Source organism: Coccinella septempunctata, chromosome 9, assembly GCF_907165205.1.
Source record: "Coccinella septempunctata chromosome 9, icCocSept1.1, whole genome shotgun sequence".
NCBI lineage: Eukaryota > Metazoa > Arthropoda > Insecta > Coleoptera > Coccinellidae > Coccinella > Coccinella septempunctata.
The window spans coordinates 4,009,829-4,029,527 of NC_058197.1; the positions used below are offsets into that span (position 1 = coordinate 4,009,829).

Genomic DNA, 19,699 nt, shown 5'->3' on the forward strand with positions numbered 1-19,699 from the left:
TAGTGAATTGAAAGCTCACAAAGTTTCTTCGCTATGGACTACATAGATGAATCAGAAAGTACTAAAATAAGTGTTGCCACCAGAATATTGGGCCAGGAAGTAGTTGATCAAGAGTATTGCAGATCGAAAACTGTGCTTCCACTTCAAGCTCGACTTCCTCAGGCATGCATTTTTATGATAACAAAGAATGTGTTTTTAATATTCACTACCACACTAATGCTTAGAATAGTTATTCATAATTTTGTTTTAAGGTCGAAGTTCAATTCTTCTTCCTTGAATAAAGTGTTATTCGCATCTAGTATATTTACTTGACAGAATGATAGTGACAGTTGAGTCCAATAAAGTGGTGTCCAATAAAGTAGTCAATTATGGACACTAAACGAATTCATAAATGAAGTGTTTATGATGCAGTCGAACATAAAATACTTTAACGCAAGACTTAGAAATCCTGAAAAATTATTTCCTTGAATGGCGGTTATGTCCTAATCCAAATAAAACAGAAGTTTCCTGAAACCACCGAAGATATTTCATTTAGTTTCTTGAAAATGTAGTATTCGATATCTTCAGAACTTTCCAGAAAACATCTGATCGTGTCGATAGCTTGTCTAGCTTCTTGAACAGTTGGTGGTGTAGGTGGCTCAATTTCAGGGTCCTCCAAATTGTCGAAACCTGCATCGTCTTCTTCTTCCCTTTGTAACACTTCACGTACGATACTTTCATCTGTAGGTGGAAAGCATACCGGTAGATCACAATCCACCTCCACAAATTCGTTAAAGTTTACATCCACATCAAATACAGATGTGTACAGATCAATTTCTACTTCTTCTGGATTTTCCAGCGCTGTGTCTGATTCATCGGTGGTAATCACGTCGAATCCACATGCAGAAAAACAATTTTGAATTGTTCGAGGGCTCACTTCATCCCATGCCTTCTTGATGAAATGTAGAGCTTCTAATACATTTATTGGGACTACAACACGATTCTCCTGTATTTGTCGAAGCACAGTACGGTATTTAACCTTAAAATGTTTAATGATCCCCAAATCCAAGGGCTGTAGTTTCGATGTCGTGTTCGGTGGTAGAAACTCTACTTTTAACGATATAAGAACAGGCAAAGGATTATGAGCTGGACAATTGTCTATGAAGAGAAGAGCCCTCTTTTTTTTTTGTCAACTCGTTATCCCACTTTTGAAACCATTCTCTAAAAATAATTCCAGTCATCCATGCTCTAGAAAAATTAAGATGCGATAACGGGGGAGAATATGAGAATATGAGTTTTGTGTCAACAAGGGAATTAAATTGCAACATACAGTGGCACACAACCCCGAACAGAATGGAGTAGCCGAGAGTTTCAATAGAACCATAATGGAAAAGGCAAGATGTTTGATTTCTGATGCCGGATTGGAAAAGGAAATGTGGGGAGAAGCTATACGAACTAGTGCATATCTAATAAATAGAACAGAGACTAGAGAATTAGAAGACCACAAGACTCCAGCAGAAGTTTGGTGTAATGAAAAACCCAATTTGGAGAAAATAATTTGGAGATATTTGGATCTACTGCATATAACTTGATACCGAAAGAAATTAGAATGTCAAAGTTGGATCCTAGGTCAGAGAAGATGATAATGGTTGGATATGCCGATAATGGGTATAGATTATGGAACGAAAGAGAAAGAAGGATTGTGCGTGGAAGGAATATTATTTTCGAGGAGAAGGAACAGGAAATGCCTGTAACTATTGAGTATAAGAATAATGAACCTGAATACAATGAAGGTGATAAAGATGTAGATGAAGAAATGGAGAGACAGGAAGATTTTGAGAACGATAGAAAAAGAAGAAGCGGTAGAAAGAGAAATACACCTAAGTATTTACATGATTATGAACTTAATGATGATAAGAATTTGTTTGTAGCGCTTACAGCTGGAGATCTGTTCGCTGAAGTGCCAAAGTCATATACAGAAGCATTACAGCAAGGTTATAGATGGAAGAGTGCAATTGAAGAAGAGTTAAGAGCTCTAGAAGAGAATGAGACCTCGAAGTTGGTAGTACCACCAAGAAACGCTGAAATAATCGACTCCAAGTGGGTGTTTAGTGAGAGGATAGTAGGTGGACAGGTGAAGAAGAAGGCGAGATTGGTGGCTAGAGGATTCAAGCAAAGTGTCATGAATGAAGACGTTTTTGCTTCTGTAGATAGGATGGCAAGCATCAGAATACTTTTATCATTATATGTCGAATTGGACTTGGAGGTATGTCAATTGGATGTAAAATCCGCTTTCAATGGAACCTTGAAAGATGTTGTCTTTATGTACCCTCCTGAAGGTCTTAATGTTGAAAATCGGAATCTAGTGTCTCAGTTAAAGAAAGCTCTCTATGGCTTGCGCCAATCACCAAAATGTTGGAATTCAATTAAAATTAATTAAAATTAAAATTAATTTTGGTTTTAAACGTTCTAAGAAAGACCCATGTTTATATTTAACAGGAACTACATATCTTTTAATACATGTAGATGATATAATTATGTTTTCAAAAAGTAAGGAAGATCTTATATGTATCAAGGATGTGTATCAAAATTGTCGGTCGTAAAGAAAAATGGAATGATATTGTGTCTAATATGAATTTTACTCATTCGAGTAGGAGTTCTTGGGATGTTTTACGGAATTTAGGAGAAGCTGCTCCTTTAACTAAAGCCCCTTCAAATGTGAATCCAGAACTGATTGCTCGCCGACTTGTAAATGTAGCGAACACACTTAAAATCTCCCAATCGAAAGTTGAAGACATGAGGAAAAAATTACATAAATTAAGGAAATCGGCATCTATTGTAGATGTTATTTCTAATCCTTTTAATATGGATGACTTAAAATCTGCAATTAGATGCACGAAATCTCAAAAAGCTGCTGGGTTTGATGGCATTTACCCAGAATTCATAAAACACTTGGGAGTAAAAGCTTCATCTTGGCTATTATCGTTTTATAATGATATTTTGAATTTTGGTAATTTTCCAACTTAATTTAGAAAAGCAAAAGTTATTGCAATTTTGAAGCATGGTAAAAATTCTTCGGATCCAAATAATTATCGTCCTATAAGTTTATTAAGTGTCCCTTTTAAAATTCTTGAGAGATTGATCCAATTTAGGATTGAAACATATGTTGAGGATGTTTTACAAAATTGCCAGGGAGGTTTTAGAAAGAATAGAAATTGTTCTGATCAGGTACTGAGCCTGACTACTTTTATTGAATCGGGTTTCAATAATAAGAAGAAAACAGGAACAGCATTTGTAGATCTATCATCGGCGTACGATACGGTGTGGAAAGATGGTTTAATTTTTAAACTTCACAGTCACTTAAAATGTGGTAAAATGGTTCGTTTGATAGAAAATATATTATCTGATCGAAGACTTCGTGTTTTTGTTAATGATAAAAGCAGTAGTTTCAAAACTTTAAATAATGGACTTCCACAAGGATCGGTATCATCTCCTCTTCTTTTCAATTTATATTTATGTGATATCCCCGATACGTCTTCCGAAAATTTGTTTACGCCGATGATATTGCTCTTGCTTTTCGCCATTCTGATTTCGAAGTAATAGAATAGCTATTTATGTAACAAGTACATAAATTAGGTCTTTATGGACGAGTCCAAAAGTTTATGGCAGAGCGAGCAAAGCGAGCGAGGCCAATAACTTGGGCAAGTCCATAAAGCCTAATTATGTACGAGTTGCATACAAAGCTTTATGTTCGACTGCAATGCAGAAATTGTATTTTCCAAAATGGCTTAATTACTGAAAAACATAAAGTGTGCTTTTGATTTTCCTACCTTAGTAACCAGCGACCTTAGCAACCTCAGTAAACACAGTTGTTTACTTCCTTAATTCTGTGACAAACGTCATAATAATCCAAAAAATGGATAGTGCTGGAGGAGAAAACGTAGAAAATTTAGCCGTAAACGACAAAGAATCTTTCTTACCCACTAAATCTAAAAGTGGTTATGAAAATATGTATGCGGCCTATAACAAGTGTTGTAAAACGAAGGAAATTGTAAAATCAACAGAAGACAGTATTCTGGCTTATTCAATAGTGAATTGAAAGCTCACAAAGTTTCTTCGCTATGGACTACATAGATGAATCAGAAAGTACTAAAATAAGTGTTGCCACCAGAATATTGGGCCAGGAAGTAGTTGATCAAGAGTATTGCAGATCGAAAACTGTGCTTCCACTTCAAGCTCGACTTCCTCAGGCATGCATTTTTATGATAACAAAGAATGTGTTTTTAATATTCACTACCACACTAATGCTTAGAATAGTTATTCATAATTTTGTTTTAAGGTCGAAGTTCAATTCTTCTTCCTTGAATAAAGTGTTATTCGCATCTAGTATATTTACTTGACAGAATGATAGTGACAGTTGAGTCCAATAAAGTGGTGTCCAATAAAGTAGTCAATTATGGACACTAAACGAATTCATAAATGAAGTGTTTATGATGCAGTCGAACATAAAATACTTTAACGCAAGACTTAGAAATCCTGAAAAATTATTTCCTTGAATGGCGGTTATGTCCTAATCCAAATAAAACAGAAGTTTCCTGTTTCCATTTAAATGATCAGCAAAAATATAGAAAATTGAAAGTAACCTTTAATGATGATGTTTTACAACATAATTTCAATCCTAAATATCTCGGAATAAAATTAGATTCTTCATTGAATTTTAAGGTTCATTTGGAGAGTTTACGTTTGAAATTAAAATCGAGGAACAATATAATTCAAAAATTAGCTGGTTCTTCATGGGGTGTTGATGCCATCACACTTCGTACGCCAGCTTTGGCCCTAGTTTTTTCTGCTGCTGAGTACTGTTGCTCTGTTTGGTTCAACAGTGCTCACGTCAATAAAATCGACACCATACTCAATGATTCTATGAGGATCGTTACGGGGACTATCAAATCTACACCTTTGCATTGGTTACCCGTTCTGTCAAACATCGTACCACCTCATATTCGCCGACAGGTGGCAGTCTCGAAGTCTTGGAATAAATTCCATTCCTACCCAAATTCATTTCCAATTTTATCATATTTACCAGATTCTAGAAGTGCCAGATTAAAATCTAGTAAGCCTTTATGGACTAATGATTTTCTGTATTCAACTAATAACCATAAAGAATTTTGGCAATCAGAATGGAATTCATGTAATATCTTTAATAAAGATTTAATTACTGATCCTTCAAAAAAAGTTCCTGGCTTTGATCTTCCAAGAAAAATTTGGTGTACACTAAATCGACTGAGGACTGGCCATGGTCGGTGTAATAGCATGCTCTTTAGGTGGAATGCTGTTGATAGTCCAAGATGTGAGTGTGGTGCAGAAGATTAAACTATAGACCACTTGGTGAAGAGTTTATTTATTTATTTATTTATTTGCCATAAACAGGAATCCTAACAGGAAAACCCAATTACAAGGATTCACTTAGATATAAGGAAAGAAAAAACATGTACACACATGATCATGAACACAAATTGATTTCAGAATAAAAATAAATTTAGTAATTGCTATAAAGATAAACATAAAGTCTTCTCCTAAACGAAGCAGGTGAGATGTTGAAAATATCAATAAAGTAAATACGCCAATTGTAAAACCGCATGATTCTCAAAAAGATGGAGTTATAGAACAATGATGTGCGAGCTCTGGGGATATAAAAAAGTTCTCTTCGACGACCGGTAAAAGCACGTGCACTGAGCTGAATTTCATTAACGAGGGGAAAATCAAAGTGGCCATTCATTATCCGGTATAAAAACATTTGATCGAAAATTACTCTTCTCTGCTCCAGAGTTATCATTCCATACAATCTCAACCTTGCACTATATGGACACTCAATCTGCCTATTTCCGAATCTATAATACAGAGTTCTAGTAAATTTCTTTTGGATTTTTTCAATTCGACTAATATATTTGTAGTAATAAGGATTCCAGATTGGGGTTGCATATTCGACTATACTGCGAACCAGAGAAAAATACAATACTTTCAGAGTTTCTACATTCCTGAAAGCCCTCGAAATTCTCAGAATGAAACCGAGCATTTTGAAACTTCTGGACACAATATCATCTATGTGATGTTCAAATGATAATTTCGAATCCAGATATATTCCCAGGTCTTTAACTACTTTCATCTTCTCTACAATCGAACCATTCAGAAATAGGGAAGTGCACACAATATTGAGATTTTTGGTGAATGTTATATGTTTGCACTTGCTAATGTTCAAGGACAAGTAGTGCAGAGAACAAAATTCATAAAATCTGTATAGATCTTCCTGAAACTTCCGGGCATCGTCTGAACTCCTCAGCGCAAGGTACATTTTGATATCGTCGGCATAAAGCTCGAAGTTTACGTAGAGAAAGCATCTGAAAACATCATTGATGTATAAAATGAAGAGGAGCGGTCCCAAATGAGAACCCTGGGGCACTCCCGACTCAACCCTGTAAACAGATGAACAGGCATCATTAATGATGACAAACTGAAATCTATCGCAAAGATATGACCGAATCCACCTCAACAGATCCGCACCAACGCCATAATACGAGAGAATTTGCAAAAGTGTCATATGATGAACTTTGTCAAAAGCTTTTGATAAATCTGTATAAACTGCATCTACCTGGACACCTTGATCCATATTTTGGTTTATGTAACTAATGTATGGCGATATATTAGTAAGTACTGATCTGCCTTTGAAGAAACCATGCTGTCTGATTGTAATTGTCGATTTGAGTGAACAAAACAGGAAGTCCGTCACAATGGTCTCAAACAGTTTTCCGAAGTGGTTGAGACTAGAGATAGGTCGATAGTTTGAAATTAAATTTGTCCTTCCGCTTTTGTGTATCGGGGTGATTTTAGCAAGTTTCCACTCTTTGGGGAAAACACCAGTACGCAGTGATTGATTGAAAATAATATGGAGTGGGAGGACAAGTGAGGCGGCACAGGACTTGATAAATATTGGAGGTATCAGGTCCGGACCTGAACCTTTATTTGTTTTCAACTCGTTCAACTTATTCAATATTTCATCTGAACTGATATCATCAAGTCGAACATGTGTGGGATTCCTAATATTTTCAACGTTAGTTTCTCTGATAACGGGTCTGAGGGGATCCTCGAAAACATCCGCGAAGAATTTACCGAATTCATTCGCAACATTCTGACTGCCACTGTATTCAACATTGTCATGAGTCACCGATCCGGGTACATTAACTCCTTTGCGATTCTCTGAAACATACGACCAGAAGTGTTTTGGACTGTCAATAATATTGTTTTCAACACGTGAGATATGTTCTGAATAGTCCCTTTGTATAAATACTTTACTTTGTTTACGAAAATAAGAGAACCTATCATAATCCAGAGCAGTTTTAAATTTTTTAAATTTGCGATGAGCTTTTAATTTTTCTTTAAGTGATTTGATGGTTACGCTTGAAAACCAGGGTGGAAATTTCGTATTCTTCACAATTCTAGTTGGAATGAATTTTTCAATTAAACTATTTAAAATATCATAAAAGACTTTAACATTTACATCAACATCTTCACTACCCAAAAATACATCCCAGTCGATCCGTGACAGCTCCTCGTTGATTGCACGGTAATCCGCATTGAAAAACTTGAACATAGATCTTGACTTTATGGAATTGACCGAACCACCCGCAAACTCCACCAGAACATCCAGGGCAGGATGATGACCATCTTCAGTGACGAATGGGAGAAATTAACGCTTTACGACGACGTTTGGGCTGGATGACAGAATTAAATCCAGTGTTTTACCATTGTCATTGAGTTGGGATTTGAACTGTCCCAATGAATTGTAGGAAGTGAAATCCTTGAACACAGTATAAGAGTCGCCCAGCACCGGATCACACACCACATCTCCACTTGCTCCCGCAACCCATGAAAACCGCGGAAGATTAAAATCACCAAGGAGAAGGCATGGGTCATCACAGTTTTCATCCATTAAAGCTGTAACAGCATCGAGGTACGTTAAGTAATCGCCAGAGGATGTATTCGGCGGAATGTAACATACTCCAACAAACAAGTTCGTTGTTCGACTCATTTTTATTTTCACCCATAAGTCCTCGACCAATGTGGAATGAAGACAGTCCGACACCGGAACACACTCCAGATGCTTTGCAACGCCTATGAAAACACCACCTCCTTTCTTTTTGTCACTGATTGTATCGGGTCTGTCCCTCCGGTAGACATTGTAATTGTCACAAATAAATTCGGAATTGTTAATAGTTGGGTTTAACCACGATTCTGTCACACAAACAAGTTCGGCAGTGCAGTTCCAGGAAGACATTAGAAATTCAGTTGTCTTAGTCCTAAGACCTCGACAATTTTGATAATAGATGTTGAGTGAGAACACCATAAAAAACACAAACGAACATATAAAAAAAATAATAATTGGTTACTGATGGGGTAGCCTAGTCAAGTCTTTTTCAGAAGTGATACGAATAATTCTTGAGGTTTCACCCCTCCTCAACAAGATCCTTCCATCCTGAATCCAAATATACTTGAAACCATTTTCTTTTGAAAATTGCCTAGAAGCATTGAATAATCTCCTATTATTTTTCGAGAGATTTTCATTCACATAAATAGTACTTTCAGCTCCTTCAAAGCCAATATCACTCGATTTTATACCATCCCTGTTACCCTTATAGGCTCGCAAAAAACTATGGCGGTGTGACTTGCTCTTAAAATCTATCACGATGGGTCTATTTTTATTATCTTTTTTCGGCATAAAGTGAATTCTGTGACAACCCTCAATGAAATCTCGTATATTAGAAAGCCTCAGTGCAACCTTCTCAACAATGCTTAGAACATTTTCGTCCTTTTTTTCGGGAACTCCGACAACATCTAGACACTTCGACTTCAACTGCTGCTGTAACATATTAATATTTTGATGGAGTTCCTCTTTCTCGCTCTCCAAAATTCTGAGGCGAGATTCTACTCCATCTAACCTTTTGTTCATGTTCTCGAAGGTCGACAATTTGGACTCAAAATCATCTATTTTATTCCCATAGTAGTTGAGAGATCTCATAAATTCCTCCTGTTGATTCGTTATGGAAGCCAGATCCGAAACGATTTTGTCAAGCTTCCTTCCGATATCGCCACCGCCAGAATTGCTTGAACCAGATGAGCATTCTTCACAGACCCATTTGATCACTCCAGCCTCTCCGGAAGCCTTCAACACGGTCGAAGACACTCCAAGGCAATTTACGTGTATTTCGCTGGCACATGAGAAACATTGCACAGATGGTTTGTTTCTGCTGCTGGGTGTACCGCATGATACACAGACCGGCATGTTTTATGAATTCGCGAAACACAATTCTCGAAACACCAGCTAATTACGGTAATCCTCACCAGTCTCTCACCGAAGGTGAAAACAACTTATAATGTTGTAGAATATATCGTTTTCAGGGTGGTTTCGAAGGTATTCATTCGGTTACCGATTCTTTTTTGAGTTGAGTTAATAATTTCAAAATTATATAATGAGTAATATAAAATGCAATACACCCCTCTCGTTTTTTTCTTTCTTTTTTGTTTTCAGATTATTCTTCGTCAACCATCATAGTAGAAAGAATGGGAGGAAGTTTTTGGATTTTGTCATATGAAGAAGATGTCCTTCAATTTCAATTATTTTCAGCTTATTCTTTACACAAATACATCATCATTACACTTATACGGGCAAACAGAGAGTTTTTTCTGAGGTTTTTATCTCTGTTTTTTTTTCATGTATCATACGAAGATATGTATGGTACCCCGTTGACATTTTTCCTCTGCTTACACTGAGATCTGGAACGTGGAACAGGTTTTTAGGATCTGTCTCTTGTTCCATTTCTTTACACCCGCTTCATTGTTATTTTCAGATTGTTAAAGTTTGTAACACTCTTTTTCAAAAGAATATATATATCAAAATTGTGGTTCTACTCCAAAGATCTGAGATAGATACCATTAAACGACGAAAGCATAGTGTGATTGGGAATTCAAATGTAGATTGCAGCGACATGGTGTTGACAGTTCGAAATAAAAAGTTAATGCAGTAATTGTCATTTTTGAAGGGGGTTTTGAGATTTTCGTCCAATAAATCCTTTTTTCTGAGTTGATAGTTGTTTTCTCTCAATTTTGAAGATTGGTTGTCGAAACTGGATTCAAGTGTGTTAATTATTATCAATTTTAGGTCACTCAATGTCATGAAGTATTGGTATTTATAAAAAAAATTCCGAGTATGTTCTGAAGCAGCTGATAAACAAGAGCAATATTTTTTGAATCCGAACTTCTTGGCTCTTTACACGATCATAAAGAAGGAAATTGATTTATGGTAGCCACAACTATGATATCTTGCCTTCTCCATTATATACAATAGCTAAAATTGCAACATTGATGTTAAGAAAACTTGTCAAAGTTGAACTGAGAATCAGAAATGATTTTCTGAATGAATTTTGTGTGAATGTTATCGAAATTCATATGTGTATCCACTTACTAGGTGAAAAAAGTCCTGTCCAAGGGAAACAGATTTGTTTTTTGTGTAAATCCTTTCATTTTGAGGTTATATATCCAGGTTATTTAATTCACCTCCTATTCTTCGTAACTTACTTGAAATGTACAAAACCTTCATTATGCTATAAGGACGAGTTGCATATGTCCTTAAACATTGACTAAAGGTTCATTTCATCGTGGAAAATAGTAAAAACTGATATCTTCACAAGAAATTCGTAATCGAATATATGCTCAAAGGATACAAATTATGAAAACTTCACTAAGCTCTTCCCATTAGCACGAGAAAGATAAAGATATTTTAAACAGATTGAGATTTATTTTTTATGAAAGATCTCATTGAAACCCCAAAATATTCTCCGTTTCTCGATGTAAACAAACAAAAGTGCATTAACTTTTTATTTATAAAAATTGATACCAGAGGGAGTATCACTTGTTTGGAATTCCCAATTCTCTTCAAAACCTCATAGTCAGTCGATGTCTAAGCCTTTTTGCGGGTAAATCTTAAGTCTTATTTCATTTCAATCTCGCTTAGCGCAAAAAACCCTACATAATTCATCAATTAATAAATATGTCGAATATAAATTTGCTGTTATAATTGAATAAATAAAAAACCGTAGAACGAGTGCTTTATTAATTAAAAAAAATTGAACTTCTATCAGTGTAGTTTTATGCAAAACAGGTGAGTGAAGTGTTTCTTCGGCAAATATTGTATTTATAAGCTCCGAACTGTTTTTTCTGCGCAGTTAATAATATTAGAAATTATTATAAATTATGTTCCCTCAATTCGAACCTTTGACGTGTACAGTGTGTGTGCCCCAGGAGGTACCCGGAGGGGTTTTCAATATCACACATTGCGATATTAGGAACCTGTTAAAAACTAAGAAAATAGGATAAGCTATCACAGCTGAATGCTGTAGAAGCAGTTAAGCAAAAGGTTATGGCTATCAGAAAGCATCCAATTTGAAGTACCCAAAAGTACATTGAGGGATCATGTGAAAAAACCCGGAAGAACCATTTGACGCAAAGTTGGGCAGAAGAAAGACACTATCGCAGGAAATGGAAAGAGAACTCATCGCATATTGTTTAGAAATAGATAAGCATTTCTATGGTTTGACTTCCTTAGATTTACGGAATATTGCGTTTCAACTCGCTTTGAGAAATAATTTGCCTCATCCATATTCACGCGAAAAACGAACTGCTAGAAAAAAATGGTTTAGGAGATTTCTCTATAGCCATCCCAATTTAACGTTTAGAGGGCCTCAGGGTATTTCTTCCGCCAGAGTAAAAGGTTCTACCCAAGAAAACGTCAACAAATTCTCTGATATTGTCGAACCTGCTTAGCAAAAAATTAATAATAACCAAGCTATAATTATTTATACAATGTCGACGAAACCGGAATAAGGCTACGTCCGCACAGACAGGAGGCTTGACTCGCGCCTACATCCTAGGGAGTCACCAAACCAAGCGAGTAGCTTAGAAAAATGAACGTTCTCTAATATTCTTTAATCTTCATCGAGTCGTCATGTCGAGAATACGTGGTATTAGCTGCTCCGTGTGTTCGGGCATGATAGATCGACCAATTAGTTGTATATCATGTAATTGCAATTTCCATATCAAGTGCATGAATATTTCCACGAATGATTTCACTAAAATGAATTCATCAAATTGAAGAATGTGATTGTTTCACAAAGTAAACAAATAGATTCTCTTGTTGAATTAATCCAAACAATCGCTGGGCGAAAAAGCCCGCACATCTGCATCATCATGTGTACGGAATCTCGCGGCTGACATTGAATCGGGAGAATCCTCGACAGGTGTATGGAATCTCTGACTGATATGGTGAAGAAACTTGCGACTAATAACGACAAACTTCATCATCCACAGTCGGTCCGAATGAACAACAAGGTTTCACTAACTATGAGGAAAAACACTCAGTCGACACTTGTTGTTGGTTGAAGGGAGAAAAAAGTCAAAGAACAAAAAGACAATGGCCATTACAAATCCACCAAACCAGAAAAAACAAGGATACCTATAACCGGATCATCGAAAAGTACAGCTTTGATTAGCGCCCCAAAACAGTCCATGGCCCATCTTCATGTGTCTAGGCTCAGTCCTTCTACTAGCGCCGAAGATGTTCTCAAGTTTCTTGGGGAAACAATTCAGAGCTCTTTGTGTGAAAAACTTATCGAAAAAGCCTGACATCTACTCCTCCTTCAAATTATCATTTCCAACTCAGTAGTTATCCCAGGTAATGGAGTCTGCATTTTGGCCTGAGGGAGTGACGGTGAATAGGTTTTTTATGAGACGTCAGCAGATGGATCCTCCATTTCGGAAAAGTCCATCTCGGATCATGGAAACAACGAAAGTAGTGTACTCATCAAGTTAAAATTTATGCAAATAAATGCACAAAGCATCGGCAACAAAATATCTTCTTTTGAGGTGTTACTCAGTTCTTCCAGCCCAGATCTGGTGAGTGTGGTCGAACATTGGTGTTCTTCCGAGAAGTTACCCTACATGACTCCGGCTGGTTATCAGATAGCTTCCTCTTATACCAGACCTAACCGTCAACATGGCGGTGTTGTTATCTATGGCAGCTCGGGTCTTCAAGTGCATCCGGTGAATGTAGCCAAATTCTCAGTGGAGATGTGAACTGTGTGCGATTAAGGTACAATTTGGTGAGAATACTTCCTGTGTTATTAGTGTGTACAGACCCGTTTTTTGAATCCTTAGAATATGTACTCACCTACTGCAGTAATGTGTCGAATGTAATTTTCTTGTGTGGAGACATCAACATAGATTATCTCGCCGTTTCTCCACAAACTCTATCCCTAAATGACTTGTTCTCATGTCACAATATATTGGTTACCTCTAGAGAACCAACTAGAGTTCTTACTAATAAGAATTGTCTTACCTCATTCAAGAAGGTTGACTATGCAGCTACTAATGCTGCCTTGCAACTAGTTAATTCAATTGTGTTCGATGCGTTTATAGGTGACCATAGAGCAATTATTCTAGAATATATTTGTCGTCTTAGTAAGTCCTGCATCCCCAGAAGAAAAATGATAAGATCTATGTAGGATAATAACTGGAAGATTTTCTATTCATTGATCGAGAGTACTGATTAGATATTTGAAGAGAAGTTGGAGAATTTTGTTGCCTTGTTGAAGTCTGCATTATTTGCAGCTTTTCCACTAAAATATAGGTTTTTATTTTCTTTTGGACAAAAGCCCGGCTGGATCGATTCAACAATAATCACAGCACGAGACAATTTGAAGAACCTACACTGGCTCACAAAAAACTTGAATACGCCCGAGACATCATACATATATAGAAAAGCAAAGACTGAGTACAACCAATCATTAAAATACTCTTAATTGAATTAAAATAAAAAAATTATTCATAATTCCGATAATTTTTGCAAAACAGTTTAGAAGTTCGTGAATGACGAACTGAATAATAAAAATAAAACTGACAATAAAATTACCTTACGGGTTGATGGTGAACTTATTTCCTGTCCCCAGATGGTTTTAAAGGCTTTTGCCGAATATTTTACGTGAATGTTGTCTCTGTACTCAAACATTTTGGCGGTTCCTTGTCTGGTTCATGCACCTTGCAGACTTCCCTTGATAGTAATTTCTTCTTCTTTTCCGTTACTGCCGAGAAAGTTTCATCCATCATTTTCTGTTCAAAGAATAGTAGTAGCTCAAGTCCCGATATGATATCTGCCAGGGCCCTGAAATTCTTGGCTCCTTTAATATCGGAGCCTGCTGCTTCTTTATGGAATGAATCAGTGTCTTCTGGTCATTTCCCAACTGTCCTCAAACTGGCAAGGATTATACCGGTTTATAAAAAGGGGGATACCCAAGACATAACTAACTATCGATCTATATCTATCTCGAGCCAATTGTCTAAGGTCTTTGAGAGGGTAATTTATAATCGTATGTACAATTATTTAACGGAGTATTCTGTATTATCCGTCAACCCAATCAGCCAGTTGTGAATTTTTCGCATTCATATACAGCAGCCTGGACGGCGGTGACTACGTGGCCGGTATATTTTTTGATTCATCGAAGGCCTTCGACACGCTGCAACATAACTTCATTTTAGATAAGATGTACCACATGGGATTCAGGGGCCTGTTTCTGGATGTTTTATATCTGATCGCTGGATCTATGTGAGATCGAATGACGTTTCATCTGACGAGTTCACCAACAACTTGGGTGTCGCTCGGGGATCCGTTCTGGGCCCCCTTCTGTTTCTGTTATTTATTAATGATCTGCCTGCATACGTTGTAGTCCATATTCTGATAATGTTTGCGGATGATACTTCTAACGCTATTAATGCAAAAAGTTGGCAGGAGTTGAAATCGTTGTGCGAAACCATAGTAAATTATTTCATTGATTGGTGCCGCAGAAACGCACTAATTCTCAATCTCAAGAAGTCGGTTATAGTCAAGTTTCAGAATCAGGATAATCCGAGCGATGAACCTTTGATTGTTAATCATAAACTCGGAGAAGTGAGTTACAATGTAGTTCTTTGGGGCTACTCGGCCCCAATGAAAACTCGAATTGAGTTGTCATTTCTCAGAAACGCGTCATATGGCTTATATTCAATTCAAATTTCGGCCACGTGATTCATGTCGTCCGATCTTCAGTCAGTTTCGTATCCTTCCCTTTCCTTGTATATTCATCCTTAATTGACTTGTTTATATCCACCTGAACATCGGAAAATACAGGAAATGCCCTGATTTTCATGGGTATGAAACACGACACACTGATACCATAGCCTTCCCCAGGCATCATACAGTTAAATATGTGTCCTCACCGAGTTATATAGGTATCAAATTATATAGCCATTTGCCCAGTCACTTGAAATCAATGAGATTCAAATTTTCCAGCTACCAGTGTTAGCGAATTTTATCTTCATCAGGTTAGATCCAAAACAAAGTACCGCGTACCTATTCAGATACAGTAGTGGTTTGTTTCTGTATGATTACTCGTTTTGTGTCAAGTTGTTATTGGGAAAGAAGTGATATTTATAGACTTTTAAGTTTAATTTTTGTGGGTTATTGTTTATAAAGAAGACATTGTGTGATTTGTGAGTACACCCAATGTACCTATGTTCAATGGCCGTTGAGAGATATTTGTGCTACATGGTTACAATGTCATGGGAGCCCCCTTTTCAGTTTCGTCGTACTTATTTCCAGGCAGCTTTGTCTTGAATTTTTAGTTTCCGTCACATACTATAGCATGAAAATTAATGCCGAATAATATCGAATTTCCATTTATGTGATTTATGATCTTTAATGAAGCTATATAGTTTTATGTGAAACCTCCAGAAAAGAGTAGGAATCATAACTGCGTGGGATATTATACCAATAATTTTCACATTTTTAATTATTTTAACAACAAAATGACAATAGGTATTACCTACTTTATATCATTAAAATCAAATCGTTGAAATCGATAAAGGATAAATTATATACTTTATCATAAGTATGTCAAATCGGATATTTTCAACCAAAAAAAGTTTCGTGCTATCAAGACCTAGGGTCAGTCCGTTCCTGCGGTGGTCCTGAAACGATCTATGAGGAAGGTGTTGTAAACAAATCATTACTGATATTTGTATTGACTCAAATTTTGAAAAAATAGCAGAATCGGTTGAGTCGTTTCAAATATGTTATCACAAAGAAAAAACAAATAATGCGAGTACCATTTGGAGGCACAAAATACCTTCGCAGGGGGGCGTCGCGTCGTAAGAAAAAACTTAAAGCATTCCTGACTCGTCTCTATTCTTTATTCATGGGGTGTAAGGGGGAAGGATGCGTTTTATAGCCTCTCCCCTCAAATGCCAACCTCACCTACTCGCGGTGCACCCTGTTCTTACGAACGAGGCTCTGGCGACCGAACATGAGCGGTATAACTCTGTTTCCCACAATTACGTAGCCTAAACATTGGCTTGAGCAGGAAATGGCTCTCTGCGTTGCTCAAGTTACGTCTCAGACCTTGTCGTCTCAGGATACCTGTGCCACAAGATAATCTAGTCGTAGCCGCAACCAAAGTTGCACTGACAGCGTTACCAGTGCAGCTTTTGAACACCTTCTAACGCAGCTCCTACAAAAAGATGGATCAATCGAACAGGACAAAATTCTTATCCGGAGGTAAAATACCCTCCCATTCGGATCTCCGGGGGAGGGTGCCTGAGCGAGTGAATCATCGAACAAACACCAATGAAAAGCACATAACTTTTGCAGCATGGAACGTCAGAACCTTGCTAGACAACCCCAAGGCCGACCGACCAGAGAGGCGTACTGCCCTAATCGATAAGGAACTGCAACGAACATCCATTGCAATAGTTGCTTTAAGCGAAACACGCTTTTCGGACGAAGGTAGCTTGGTAGAACAAGCGTATACTTTTTTCTGGAAAGGCTTGCCGGAAGGCGAAATCAGACAACATGGCGTAGGCTTTGCCATTAGAAACGACCTGGCCGCCAAACTTACCGAAAATCCAGTTGGTATCTCAGAACGTTTAATGACCCTACGTTTTCCTGCAGCGAATAACACGTTTGTGAACATCATTGCAGTATACGCACCCACTTTGAACTCCTCTGACAACTTGAAGGACACTTTTTACGAAACACTCGTTGCTACATTAAGAAAAATCCCAAAACGGGAACGAATTATTCTCCTTGGAGACTTCAACGCCAGAGTGGGCAGAGGTCAAGACTCAGAACTATGGCCGGGAATAATAGGGAAACACGGCACAGACAGCATTAATTCGAATGGAGAACGTCTGCTGGCTCTTTGTGCAGAACACAATCTGTGCATAACGAACACCTATTTTATTACGAGACCCAATTCAAGGGGGACCTAGCGACACCCGCGCTCAGGGCATTGGCATACCCTCGACTATGTGATCGTGAGAAGGAAAGATCTGAAAGAGGTGTTGGTCACTAAACCCAGAGCAGATCTGGAGTGCTGGACTGATCATAGACTGGTAATCTCGAGAATGAAAATCTCAATGCGCCCAAAATACCAACGCAAGCCAAAGTATCTAAGAGAGCGCCTTCAAATCTCCAAACTACAAAACCCTTCTACAAAGGAAAGATTCACAGCTGCCGTCAAAGATAGCCTAACACCACCGGATTATAACGACGACATTGAGACTCATTGGCTCCGTTTCAAGTCATCCCTTACAAATACAGCGAAAGAAATACTGGGCACAGAACGCTCCCGAAAATCCCCAGACTGGTTTGCCGACAGCGAAACTCATATCGCACCCCTTTTGGACGCAAAACACAAAGCGATGAAAACCGCAATTAACAAGCCTGGCGATGTTGCAGCCCAAATAAGTTTCATAAACATAAAACGCGAGGTCCGTCAAGAAATAAGAAAAATCAAGGACAGCTGGTGGAAAGAAAAAGCTAGGGAAATACAAGCTTACGCCGATAACCATGACTACAGGCGTTTTTTCGAAGCTATTAAAACTGTTTACGGTCCAAGCAGAAAAGCTAGCTTTCCTATAAGAGATGCTCAAGGAGCTATTCTAACTGATGATAGAAAAATTCTCGAAAGATGGAAGGAGCACTACTCACAGGTCTTGAATCAAAATAACGACTCGGATTTATCCATTTTAGAACTGCTCCCCGCGTATAGTCCGATGACATCGCTTGATGACAAAATCTCAATGTCGGAAATCATAAGTGCGATCAAAAATATGAAAAATGATAAGTCACCTGGTCTAGACGGCATTCCGGCGGAGATATTCAAAGCCTTAGATGAAGACATTCTCAATAGTCTCCTAACACTATTCCGCAAGATCTGGAAACAGGAAGATGTGCCACAAGACTTCAGAGACGCTTTAGTTATCAACCTCTATAAGAACAAAGGCGATACGTCGAATTGCAACAATTACAGAGGCATATCGTTGCTTAGCGTGGCCGGTAAAATTCTCTCGAAGATTATGGCTAATCGTCTGGTTCCACTCTTAGAGAAGCTTTTACCTGAATCCCAGTGCGGCTTTCGACCAAATCGAGGTACGGTGGACCTAATTTTTACACTGCGACAGCTACAAGAAAAGGCCCGTGAACAACAAACAAGGATTTATACAGCCTTCATCGATTTAAGCAAGGCATTCGACTCGGTGAATCGGAGAGCGCTATGGAAAATCATGGCACGTCTAGGAGTACCCGAAAAATTCCTAGCAGTGTGTAAAAGCCTTCATACCAACAACACCGCTAGAATACAGCATAATGGCTCTACAACCGACCATTTCTCAACCAACTCTGGAATAAAACAAGGCTGCGTATTAGCGCCTTTACTGTTCAATATTTTCGCGATAGCTGTATCGATAATTGCTGACATGAGCATGCCCGTAAGAGGTGTTGGGATAAGATTCAGATTTGATGGAGGCCTGTTTAACCTGAAGCGCCTCAGAGCAAAAACCCGTACCAAGTTTATCACGGAACTTCAATATGCAGACGACTGTTCACTCATCGCTAGCAGCTCAGAGGATCTACAGATAATGATGGACACCTATAAACATATATACGAAGCTTTAGGCCTTAGACTCAATATTGATAAGACCAAAATCCTGGTGAGTCCGCCAGAAAGCCTTCAAACAGATATCAGCCTGGACAATGAAACTCTAGAACAGGTCGAGCAGTTCAAATACTTGGGAAGCTTCATAAATACTAGGGCTAACCTTGACACGGAAATACACAACCGTATCAATTCGGCATCACGGGCATTCTGGAAGCTGAAGGACAGAGTGTTTCAAAATCACGACCTCAATCTGAAGACCAAGACAGCTGTTTACAGAGCAGTGGTCCTCCCAACGCTTCTTTACGGAAGCGAAAGCTGGACTCCCTACAGGCGACATATTAAACAGCTTGAACAGACGCAGCAACGTCATCTAAGACAGATAATGCACATCAGATGGTTCCACAAAGTTTCGAATGCAGAAGTCTTGCAGCGCGCGAGTTGTACAACAGTTGAGATTCAAGTAACGAGGGCCCGACTCAGATGGAGCGGCCACATTCTGAGGATGCAAGACACAAGACTCCCCAAGGTAGCTCTATACGGCGAACTCACTGAGGGAGCCCGGAAACCAGGAGGCCAGTATAAGCGGTTTAAGGATACACTACATCAATCCCTAAAATCAGTTAATGCCAACCATAACGGGGAAC

At 38.1% G+C, this 19,699-nt stretch overlaps 1 protein-coding gene across 1 annotated transcript; it reads right to left on the reverse strand.

Moving 5' to 3' along the window:
• Positions 1-475: 475 nt before the first annotated feature.
• Positions 476-1,197, reverse strand: LOC123320982. Its single transcript, XM_044908483.1, has 2 exons — positions 1,186-1,197; positions 476-985 (listed from the first exon to the last, which is right to left on the reverse strand). Exons 1-2 carry the CDS (start codon positions 1,195-1,197, stop codon positions 476-478), a joined length of 522 nt encoding a protein of 173 aa, XP_044764418.1.
• Between the last annotated feature and the right edge of the window lie 18,502 nt (positions 1,198-19,699).